This window comes from Lonchura striata, chromosome 13 (assembly GCF_046129695.1).
Source record: "Lonchura striata isolate bLonStr1 chromosome 13, bLonStr1.mat, whole genome shotgun sequence".
Taxonomy (NCBI): Eukaryota; Metazoa; Chordata; class Aves; order Passeriformes; family Estrildidae; genus Lonchura; species Lonchura striata.
In genome coordinates this window covers 7,606,644-7,619,411 of record NC_134615.1, presented here as the reverse complement: position 1 = coordinate 7,619,411, position 12,768 = coordinate 7,606,644, and the positions used below count along the sequence as shown (strand labels likewise).

Below are 12,768 nucleotides of genomic sequence, written 5' to 3'. Positions count from 1 at the left end.
TTTTTCTGATGGAACTAATAATTTACTTTTTCTTTGGCCACTGTTACATAGATACACCCAGAAGTTAACCCCAGGAAATGAACTAGAATGCCTTAGAAAGGCATTTCTAAAACCAAGGAAAGGCCCATTTAATTTAATTTACTGTACCAGAGTTCAGTATCTATTAACATCTAAACCTCCTTCTACTGCAGCTAAAAGCTTATGTCAATGTTCTCTATAGGCCAAGCACCCAATATTCCCCAAAGCAGAAAGATGTGAGCCAGAATTCACAGCAGAAATGCTCAAGGCACAGCCTCCACTGCTGTTTGTCACCACAGTAATGCAGCAGGTATGAAAGCTGCTGCCCTTTTCCTTCTGCTCTGTAAACCTTTCTGCTCCCTGGCAGACAACAGAAATGGCCTCAGAGATGATGCTGCCTATACAGAATCATTTAGACAAAAATGGACCCATCAGATTTAAGTATATATACAGACATTTTCATTATTCTTATCTCCCACTTCTCTTTTGATTCTTTTCAGTGACTTCTTAAGTGGATTTCCAGGCATTCGTTGATTAATGAAGTAAGAGACTCACAGATTACAGCCAGGAAAACAAAACAAAAAAATTAGTCTGTTTTTTGTTGTTGTTGTTGTTGTTTTTTGTTTGTTTGTTTGTTTTTGTTTTTTTCCCAAATCAAGAGGCTAAAACCTAATCCAAAAGCATCAGTCTGAAAAAGGAAATTTTTCAAAGGCAGGAGGAATCCAAATCTCTGTTGTGCCAGACATATACAGACGTATATGTCAACTCTCTCAACATCACCAAGTAGACTTTATTATTTCTCTCTTTTTTTTTTTTAATCCTTAGCATCTGTGAAAATAGGTCTTTCTTTAATTTGAATGCAGACTAAAAGAAGTTTCTCAGAGAATGTAAACAACCAGGAGGAATTGTTAACACAAACCTCAGATTTCTGGTTCATGCTGCCCCTAGAGAAAAGCTGAATTTCTCACATTAGCACTCCCTGCCAGCCTACCTTGAATGACCAAGAGCTTTCCTCCCAAACCATCCAACTAACTAAGAAAGAAGCATGATGCTTTGACAAAGGGAAATCCAAGCTTCTGTTCGCAGGCTCTGTGGCTGAAACTACACACACCAGCAGAGCCCAGCACAACAGGGAAAGAGCATCTAAATGTGGCTTTGAAAACTTTGTTTCTAATATTTTCCCTCTAGTACCTGCTGTTTTTAGCCAGTCTCACTCACAGCATCCAGTGATTATGTCTGAGTGACAGAAAACACTCATTGTTCCAGCCCTGAAGAATTCCTTGCCAATCAGTGGTACTACCAGTTCCGTGGAGCAGGAGACACAGGAAACTTTCTCTTCGAATTGATTTAAAACTATTTCTGCTGGTGGGTGCAATAATGTATTGGCATTTATCTCATCCACATGCAAGACTGGAAGAAGATAGGCAGATATTTCCTTGCATTATCAGGTAGAAATAAAAAGGCATGGATTGAAGCACACTTGAATCACAAGGTATAAAAGCAAGTAGCTTTTGTTCTCTGATGCTTCAGGAAGAGTGTAGAAATTGTTTTTGGACAGGGAAATGATCCCATGACACTCTGTTTTCCTGTCTCTTGAGAAGTGCTTACATTTCATGACACAGACAGCAAAAATGAAGTGTAAAGCAACTGTGTTAAAGCCAGATATACAAAATAAAGACAGAAGACATACACTCTATCTTCTGGGGCTATGCACATGTGTCACTGATGCCCACAGTAAAGCTTTCCTTAACCAGGTCTCTGTTTATTTCCTTGCAGGGGAGCAGCATCACCAGACCAGCTCCATACATAAGGAATGTGTGCCAATTTATTACTTAGAAGCCAGCTAATATATTTCAGAAGGCAGACTACTCCTGTAAAATACTGCTTCTTCACAGTAATTAATCAGCACCTTGCTTAATATAACAGCTTTATCCTTATTTTTCTAATAAATGGCAAAGCAGCTCTCCCCATATAGCCTCCTGTTGCTAATTTAATTAACTGGAAGCATGTGACTATCTTTAATAGTGCACACTTTTTCTTCAGAGGAATCCATCAATGCTTCCTACATTATTTTCCTGCCTATTTCCCCCTGCCCTTGCACTATCCATCAGGAACCAAATCTACTTGTTATTCCCTTTTCCCTGCAGCTGCAGCATCTGTTGTGGCACACAGGGGCAAACAGAAGTGACAGCCTGGCCTGCCCCAGAAACACAACCGTGACTCACCACTGCACTTTCAACTCTAGTGGCTCATGCCTTCCACCAAGTATTTTCTGCCTGTGTGTCTCCATAACGAATTAATTCTCAGCAGAGAGCTTACTAAGTAGCTCAGGAAAGAGCTGTAGCTGCAGGCTGTATTTATGTTAATGGAGAAGTTCAGTCTCAGGCTGGTCAGCTTCTAACCTCTGCAACAGAGAATCTGAGCCCAGGATCAATGCTCATCAGAAATACTGCCAAAACACATTTTTGTGTTTGCCACTTCATTCCAAAACAAGAAAATACCATTCCTGGAAGGAAAGAGCTCACTGACCTTAGGGAGAACTCACTCCTCTGTGCATCAGAGCCCCCATTAAGGCACTCAGTCACAAAGGGCTCCTGGAGATGCTGAGGCACAGCCCAGGGCTATGGCAGGGAGAGGCAGAACTGGCAATTAGAGATTTTCAGGCTGATCCATGATCTTTCCACTACTGTGCTGCATGGCACCAGGCAGGTAATGACATCCACCATCTCTTTTGTCATTCATCTACTAAATGGCTATTATAGCACAGATTTTCTCACTGTGCATAAAGGAACATTCTGAAGACTCTAGGTTGTTGTTTAAATACAGGTATTTAACTGGCAGGCCAGATAAAACAAGCTAAACTTCAGAGGCTGTAAAAAAAAAATACTAGAAGGCATAGAGAAGAAATAAATTACTGGTCTAATTAAATTCCTTTCATGTTGCTTGAACTGCATACTGCGTTTATGAATAATATATAGCAATTGAAAAGAACTGACTTTTGCTTACATACTTAACAAGTCTGAGTTTCCTAAAACAGCTCATTACCCAATCAGATTTTGTGGTAATCACAGTTAATGTCACGTATCTGAGGCCTTAGTACGGAGTCACCATGTTTATATTAAAGTCTTGTCTTGTTTCTATCCCAGGCTTTTAATAACATCATAACCATTGCCATCAACAGTGTGTGAATCTAAGAAGACCACTGGGTTATGCCATTGCTTCCTAATAGTGGTAGGAAGGGTAGAAGAATTATGAAGTAACATGAAGTCCTGTTAAACAGAATTAAATGCACAAGAAAAGCAAATTAAATTTTATAGGCACTTTGTAGGAACTTAATAATTCACCCAAGAGCAGTAAAGATCCCAGAGTCAGGTATACAAAATGTTTTAGAGAGAAAAAAAATTGCAATACCTAATTAATCTCCAGTGCTTTCAAGGTATATTTCATTCATCTAAGCATACAGCAACAAAATAATTTGGAGTTTTAATTAATATTTATTTCAGATATGCATCTTGGGAAAAAATCTTTGCCAATCCTAAGTTAAAGATCACCTTACTCATGGCTCAGTTTTCATTCTTTTACAACTTGTGTTCATTATATTTCATGTTAGCAAGGTAAAATTCAGGTGGAATAGCTTTCCCCTTAGCCTAGAGAAGAGGAGGCTCCAGGGAGACCTCAGAGCCTCTTCCAGTGCTTAAAGGGGCTCCAGGAGAGCTGGAGAGGGTCTGGGGACAAGGGCTGCAGTGCCAGGAGACATGGAATGGCTCCCAGTGCCCCAGGGCAGGGCTGGATGGGATGTTGGGAATGAGGAATTGTTCCCTGGCAGGGTGGGCAGCCCTGGCCCAGGTGCCCAGAGCAGCTGTGGCTGCCCCTGGATCCCTGGCAGTGCCCAAGGCCAGGCTGGACACTGCGGCTGGAGCAGCCTGGGACAGGGGAAGGGGTCCCTGCCATGGCAAGGGTGGCACTGGGTGGGATTTAAGGTCTCATTCATCCCAAACCTTTCCATGAATCTGAGACTCCCTACATTTGAAAGATATGGTCTTTTTTTCAAATATCTTTGAAAGGTATTTGGCCTCTGTATAATTTGCTTGTGAACATAATCAAGCTGCCCTGAATTATTCAAGTTTTGTTTCTCAGTCTGTTTTCCCCACATCTTCATTTCCAAACCTGTTACATCAGCAAGACACAGATCCTTGCATTTCTGTGTGCTTTGATATCTGCACAAAGCTTGTATTAAGCTTGTGTTAGACCTGTGTGTATACAAGGAAGCAGTGGTGATGAACAGATAAAGCATTTAAATTTACTTTGAACTACAAGTATTTATTTCATCCAGTCAGAGGAACAGAATCCTCACACAGGAAGAACAAAGAGAGTTCAAGGCAGTATCAGAGGACAGGATATCTGCAGAGTTAACACCTGTCCATAAGGAAAGCTGTTCATGAACAACTGCAAAGAAATTCTGTCAAAGAAATACTCAAAACAAGCAGAGTCTGCTCTGTGGTGCTGGAGGAGCAATCACAGCACAGACACACTGACAAGCTCGTGGAGGTTTCACAGAATGAGCTGCAGTTCCCTCTTTAGACACCATATCACTGCAAAGTAAATTGTTCTATACTTATGAAAAAAAATAATCTTTTCTGTATTTCAGAGTGGGTTATTACTTTGATTAAAAACTTACTTCCACTTTTATTCTGGTACTCTGTTATTTTGTATACCCTGAAGAATAAACACTGTAGAAGTCCTTGACTTCAAAAAAGGCATAATTTGTTCTGCTGGAGAATGTTCTCATCAAGGAGGAAAGACAAAAAAAAAACCTGCACACATTATTGTGACATTGTAACTATTAAAAAAAAAAAAAAAGTAGACCTGGGATGGTTTTTAGTATTCCTAACAAGATACCAGCCCAACCTGGTATTATGAGATTGCCCTCTTTCTACATTAAAAGTAACTAATGGGTCAATTTTCTGTGGGTCTCACTGCAGTGATACATGACAGGCTTTTTGCCCTGAAGCCAAGATCACATAAATGCATAAATAATTTTGATGAAATTAAAATCTCTCCTTTAGGGGGTCCACTGTTATTATTCTGCTATCATGAGTTTGAGATTTCCCATCTCCCAGCTCTCAAATAATGATATTGCTGATATTTAACAGCCTGAATTGAGATGGTAATTTATAGGAGAGGATGAGTTCACTGGAAAAACACAGGTTTACAGTACCTGAATCCTTTGAAGCCAGGGAGCACTGCTAAAACCAGACATATTGTGATTGCTCTGCCCTCCCCAAAACATGCCATAAATTCTGTATTGGATTGTAACTCAATAAAGCTGTAATGTTAAAGTAGGGTACCTATTCTTTGCCTGCTAAGAACACTGATAGCTAATGCAGAGACCAAAGAGTGTGAGAACAGCAGCCTAAGACGAAATGTGCCTTTTACAGGAAATTTTTGTATCAGCAGGTTCTCTATAATGTCACTGTAATGTGATCAGTTGCACTGCATTCCTTTAGCTTCAGGTTCTTAAACACAACTTGGGTTTCTTAGCAAATTACCGGATAAAAGCTCTGGCCTCAAGAGCAGGAAATATCACTTAGATAATAACTATATCTACAGCTAGACATACTGATACAGTAATTCCTTTAAAATGCACATTTTCTCATATGTTGCTGTTCTCACATGTATCTGTTCTCTGCATTATCTATCAGTGTTATTTGCACACAAAGGAAAAATATTACAAACCTTACAGGAAGATCTCTCATAATTATACACCCAAAAAAACCCCAGTGACCCAGTGCAGTGTTCATTACAAACTAAATTAAGGTGCAGGGCTCTTTCCAGTTAAAAATAATCTCTGCACTGACCACAAGGCACAGTCACTAGAGCTTTCAGATAGTCATATCATGATCTGCAATATTTAGTGCCTCAATTCCACTGATTTTGATCACAGCTGAGTGCCATGGTGTATTCTTGGGCCTGGGCTATGGCTTTTGCATGACTATTCACTAAGTGAGGTGCTGCTAAAGGCATTATTGCATTATCACTACAAACCAATGACAGTGGTGACAGCTCTTAGCACACTGTCACATCTCTTACTTTCCAAGAGTAAGTAACAACTCTCTCGCAGAGGTTTCAGTATCTCACCACTCTTACTGACCCTAAGGCAGCAGGAGCCTTTGATACCATTCCTGGCCCATAGCAGGGCACTGCATTAAATGCTTTGAGAGAGAGGAATGTAATGAATCCTCTGGTACATGGCACAGACCTGCAGTCAGGATGTTTTTCCATAATCTCACTCGTCACCCACATGGATCAAAATGCCCAAGTCTGAAAACTTTCTGACTGCTGAGAGTCCCTTTTGAAAGAAGCAGGTTCAGGTAAAGGGAAAGGTACCCCAGATATTTTGATGACTTTGACCATGACTGGCAGCTCCTGTGCAAGAATTTGTGAGGTTTGTTTTACACATGCTCAATGCTAACTTTGGCTGCTGTGAATCACCGAAGAAGGCATATTTAACTTCTGTGTCAATCTACCTTGAACATAAATCTTCTTTTGCAACTATAAAGAGATGAAAACCAGAGACTTTTAATAGAAAAGTGCAACATGCATGTTTTTATTCAACACACTAGGTTTTTCTGAGAACTGTCAGTTTTCATCCTGCTTACTAATTGATTACTGTGTAAAGCCAAATACTCACAGACCCTCAGGAGAATGCTAATGCATAAATGCACAGTACAAGTTAATCAGAATGAAGACGAGTGGTAAATAGGCACTAACCAAGAAACAACTAAAAAGATCAAAAAATATTCACTGAATACAAATTCTGTTTTAAACTCTGCTATTTGCAATGAAATGTAATCCTATCAGACAATCAGCTTTTTGCTACAGAGCAGCATTTTAAGCATGTGCCACTACAAGTCATCCCATCTTTTAAACACTTGAATGCATAAACAAATAGTTGCAAAGCAGCAAGATATCTCACCAGCAGCTAATTTATTGTATGACTTCATTCATCTCATGATGAGCAATCCTCAAGTTGTATTTCCATTTTAAATTATCTGTGGGTTATGTTACTGTCTCTTTTAGTTAAATCCTTCTTATTTTTCCACAATAAAGTGGTTCTAATTGCCTACTTGAGACAAGACTGGGCTTTACTGGGATTTATGGATCTAAGTTTGAGATTAAAATTACCCTTCCCAAACAAACAGCAGCAGCTAACACAGCAATACAAATAGTTTTGCTCCAAAGCAGCAGTCAAGAGTCTGGATCCAGAGCTCCCTTGTGTGAGCAGTAATCTGATGCACTAAAGAAAACTGAGTCACTTCTAAAGTTCCTCTTTTCAGTCAGCTGGCAAATTTATTTAAGCAGCCTGTACTGAAGAGGCAGGGCAATGCTTATCCTAAAACAAAGGAATCCTTCCACAGACTTCGTGGCCTTTGGATGCAGCCCTGAAGCAGAGAAAGGAGGACACTTGAAGGGTTTATATCCTAATTAGAATGATCTCATGGACACTGAGGCAAACCTTCATGGTTCAACAGGAACAGTATCAAACTAAGTCCATCTAGCAATTTCTAAGCAGTTCACGCTATAAAATAATTTGACAATCAACTGGACAGCATTAATACAGACTGCATAATAGGCAAATGGGAATCTAATAACTTTCTCTAAGTTCTGTATTACTGCCACTTGAAACACTGTAAAATGGAGAATCTCACTGCCATTACAGTATTTTCTCATCAGTATATTCTTTAAAATTCAAACTGTGTGCTCCTGCAGAAATTATTAAGAACTAAATGCTGTTCAAGGAACAATACCAGGCTTTTAGAAGAATGAAGTATTTCTTTTACACTTCATGAAGACCCATGAAAACTGACACAAAGCCTGTCTCTGGCTGTTCTGACATGCACTGGAACATAAAGCCCTCAGTTTTGGGGTCATCATGCAAGGAAACCAGCCTTGAGCAGCAAAGGGGAACACCACTGTGGATATAACTCATTGTCCTCTGCTCTGATACGTGGATGGAAACTGATACAGGACTGAAAAGAGCAGCATTTGTACTGTAATGCAGCTTTGAAACAAAACCAGGTATCTTCCATGTTGGCTTCAGAGAAGCCTGCATTAACTTGTGAATTGACATTTTCACTAAGGAATACATGAAAATAAATGGAGATGCAGAGTGAATAAAGCGAGCTGAAGGGATGTGCTGGGGATATGCCTTTCATACAGAGATCAAACCTATTATGTATGTGATGATACATTCAGGTATTTAAAATAAAGCATTGGGAAAGGTGTCCCATGGTGAAGGCTCCTTTGAGAACTTTCCTTACAATATTTTCATTTTGAATGTGTCTGACTGCATTCAAGATAATTTCTAGGGTAGAAATGCTAAACAGAGGACACATGAATTCCCCCATGAGGTTCTGGAAAAAGCAATATTCCTTCACAAAAAACTAATCAGCCATTCATTTTCAAATGCCATGTAGGGAGTCCAACTGTCTGCCACTCTCTAGTTAATGCACATTCTCAATGCTCTTATGGGTCAGGAAGTTTCCTTAGGAAACCTGGTAAAAGCTGGTCATGTATTGGCTTAGTCTCTAATAAAGTCTACTGGGAGAGGTCAAATGAAAGTGGACATTTGGAGCTCACCAAACTTACCCAACAGGAACTGAAAAACAATCAGATGTCCACCTCTGAAAGGAGATGTTCAAGCTCTGGAATTAAAAATAAAAACCTACCAAAACAGAACAGATATGCACCAACCTTTCTTCAGTGTAGTTCCATTTACTCCTCAGCTATGACACATTCTCTGTGTATCATATAAATTTGAGAGTCAGCCCCATGTTACTTTCATGCCCACAAAATACACTCCAAAAATGATAATGCCCTGGATGAGTAATATTTCAGTAATACTTTGCAATCAAATAAACAACTCTTGCACTACCATATCCCTTAAGGTACAGCCAGATACTCCTCTGCCAATTCTCAGACAGCTCATGGAAAGCCAGCAGGTGTGACAAATGAGCTGGAGTTTTCTAGACTGTGCTTTACAACAGATGTATTTACACATATCACAATCTACTGGTGGGGATGGTGCATGCTACTGCCAAATGTTAGATGAAATGTTATCAAACAGAAGTCTCCCAGCAAATTCCCATTATGTTGACTATTGAGACCTGCTTGCCATGTGTAATTTTTCATGTTATGGCATGTCCTCAATCAAGTATTGTTTAAGCTATTGTTACTATTTTAATTATCCTTCTCTTACCAGTACATGAAAAGTATGTATTTTACATGAACAAAGAAATTGCATAATGCTTGTCTAGAGACCTGTGCACTTAAATTTTTAAGCTCCTTCATAACCTTAATTAATAATTAAATTCAAAAAGATACATCAAAACCATAAATCTGATCCCACTTCTAGTCCATACTTCTCTGCAAAGGGCTCTCCCTTTCAGGCAGTAGCAGAGGATTTTGTCTTGCCTGAGCAGCTGCTATTTATCACAATATCTGCTATTCCTGGAGCAGGGGGACGCCAAGCCTTGGTGTCCCCAGCTGGGACAGCCCCAGGTGTCCCTGGGTGCTGCTGGTGACACTGTGGCCTCAGGCAGACCTTTCAGAGGGAAAGAAGGGGGATCCTGGGGAAGTTGTTACTACAGAGGAGCCCACAGGGGCTGGACCCTTTGCACCTCTGCCACATGAAGTGGCACCTTGAGATGCACTGGGGCACTTGCAGGGACAGCACAGGACACGCTGGGCTCAGAAAACAGCTCACAGGCCAGCCACAATCTTAATAAAATACTGCACTACTCATGGACTGAGCCTGGTGCTGGTTACTATTCCCTCATGGTAACACCACCTACTGTGTTCAAACACAGACAGGATTTTGTTGCAGCACCTCTGAACAAGAAATAAACACTACAGACACAACCCCACTCAGCAGAGCTGTCACAGACACACATCCTGAGCGATGTGCCAGGCTCAGTGCACTTCCCAGACACATAAACCATGAGCATTAATCTGGTGGTGCTCTATAATTGTGTTGTTTCTTCATATGGTAATGCCTGTTCACACCTCCAAAAATACTTATCTTCCTTCACCAGCATCTTAACTAAAAATTTCTCAAACAGCACTTTGAACAAGGGGTTTGTAACTGCCCAGGATGTGAGCAGTTTAGTTTCTTTGCATGTCTCTAAGGAGAGCTGAGGAATTAAAGGAATTAAAAAAATAAGCACAAGAAATCCACAGTCCACAACTGCAACTTACATTTAAAGGGAGTTCTGATTTCTTTGTCTTGGACACGTTTTCTATAACTGCCAGAAAACCTGCAAACTTCCAAGGCTTGCTAGCACAACTGTGGCACTGAAACTAAAGCTTGTGTATTAAAATGCATTCTGAGGGAAAAAATCTAACTTGTTTTCAATTCCATTGTTTGCATTTCACTCTGAATTTGTCAGTTAGTGTTTCATGCACTTAGGAAAAAGAAAGTTATTTAATACTGAAAAAACACATTTATTATTAGCATTTTCAATAAATATATACTTAGAAGAAAAATATGTGGATAACTCTGGATCTTGGATTTTACAAATAGCAGAGGCTCTAGAGACAACTCAGGCACAAACTAAAAAGCAGAACACAATAATAACTAGAAAACATGTTTAAATATGATTTTACCTCTAAAAGTACATATTTTTCAGGAATTTCAAAATGAGGACTCCTACCTCTTCCAAAGCCCATAATGAATCAACCACAGGCTTGATCTTCTTACTGTTATATAGATTTAGGAGTTTGTCCATCACACCCTTGATCAGGCCACCTCGATTCTGTTTGAAAAGTAGATTCAACAGGGAAAATCCAGCAATGACTTTGTTCTCCTCATACAGCTTGATAGGATTTACTTTCTCAACCTGCCACCACTGGAAATCAATACACAACAGCATGGTTAGAAAAACATTCTTCAAGAAATGTACAGGAAAGTTCACAAGCAAGCTGTGTGTACGGATGTGATGAATTACTCCTCTGCCAGGCCTGAAGCAACAGCCAAGAGAAGCAGCGAGGATTTGATTTAAGGATGAGGAAAGAAAGTGTGCAGCTGACTGACAAGCAGAAATAAAACACAAACTTATGTTGGAGGAGGTCAGGGTGTGAGAAGGATGGTGTACACATCTGGGTTTTTAAGAGGGTGTGGCAGTTAAGGAGTTTGGCTTTCCTACCCCCCTCTGCTCTCCTGCTGTCTCCAGCCAGCCACTGGAGTGCCCAGATGTTCACTGGCAGCTCCCAGCCATGACTGCTCAAAGCCAAGGGAACCAGGCACTGCCTATCAGCTGCTGTACATCCATTATTATGTTTATGACACTCGAGCATACCTCATAGTATCTGATGAAAGGATTTTATTTCATTTAGCTCAAGAGCATCACTGAGAGTGAGAGATGCCACTTCCCTGCAAATTTCATTTGAATGGGTAAATTTTTAATTAGAATTTTCATACAATTTTGATGAGTTAGTTTTGCAGCACAATTACATAAAGAAACTATAGTTGTATTCAAAATTTTTATTTTTTTATTAATTCAATTTATTAATATTTATTCCATCAATAAATAACAATACTATCTAAAAAAGACTTCAGTTGAAATTTATTTAATTGGGCCAACCCACCCTACACATTATATGCACCTGGATATTCTTACATTACCAGTAAAAAGCTGCATAGCAAAGATTATCTTGTTTTTTGGTCACAAGTGTGTGACAATAACAAGTATCCTCCCACTACAACCATTGAGACAATGTAGGAGGCAAAGAACAGCTCCTTGCTACAGTCTCTGACTTATCTTGTTTTCAGCTACACTTTTGAAGCCAATTCCTCCTGGGAAGGGGGTGTTGCTGGAAGCTGTAAATGAGATTTTGGCAAAAAGATCATAGGACAGATGTTCAGAAAAGACTTTTCCCTATGTTTTTCCTGTATGAAGGAATCACCTTCACTCTTGGTTAACTTATTTCTTACTGGCAGTTTCTGTGACTTATTTGTCTTATTTTTGATCTCTAGGATTTCTGCAAAGATTTCTGTTGTAGTAAGCTGAAGGAAAAAAAAAAACATTTGAACTTTGAATTTATTGACATCATCAATTAGAAGCAAATGCCACATCATCATCTCTTTGATGTCACTTGAACATGGAGAACTGGAAAATGTTTTTCTGTATGAAACAAAATTCTGAACAGCTGGAAATGACTGGACACATTTAAGAGATATATGTCCTTTAATTCACTGCATGGTCCTGACTGTTTTCAGATACAAGGAACCTTCAGGGTACAGTTAATCATATCCACAGATGTGATATTTTGCCACAAGTAAATAAATAATGCAGTCTAAACTCAGCTGTGTAAGGAATCTATGTCCTACAGACAATTTCAACGGCAGTGTGAAATGCACGCAGATCCAATTCTGGTCCAGCTGTGCTGTCAGAAGAAAACATGGCACAAAACCACAACATCAGAAGTAACAACTCAGCAGAGACAAATGAAAATTATGAAGATGAAAATGCTACAGAAAAGATCAGAGGAAAGAGCATCGTCACAGAGACACTTACTGATTTTGCAAAACTGAAGAAGCTTTTTGTCTCCCCAGTAACCATGTTAGATGAACCTGTAAAAGATGAACACATTCACACACAACCTATAATTACAAGCAACAGCAGACCATTTAGTACATGGAAAATAATCTCTATGATTCATATTTAAGAAAAAAACATGGCCAGGTTTAAA

General features: G+C 39.5%; 1 protein-coding gene across 1 annotated transcript in view; it reads right to left on the bottom strand.

Moving 5' to 3' along the window:
• VAT1L (vesicle amine transport 1 like) overlaps positions 1-12,768 on the bottom strand; it is a 55,073-nt gene that overhangs the window by 18,518 nt on the left and 23,787 nt on the right. The window contains exons 6-7 of the mRNA XM_021540960.3: positions 12,594-12,649; positions 10,731-10,925 (exon numbers count right to left, since the gene is read on the bottom strand). Coding sequence (XP_021396635.1) covers positions 10,731-10,925; positions 12,594-12,649 — 251 coding nt within the window. The remainder of the gene's footprint in view (positions 1-10,730; positions 10,926-12,593; positions 12,650-12,768) is intronic.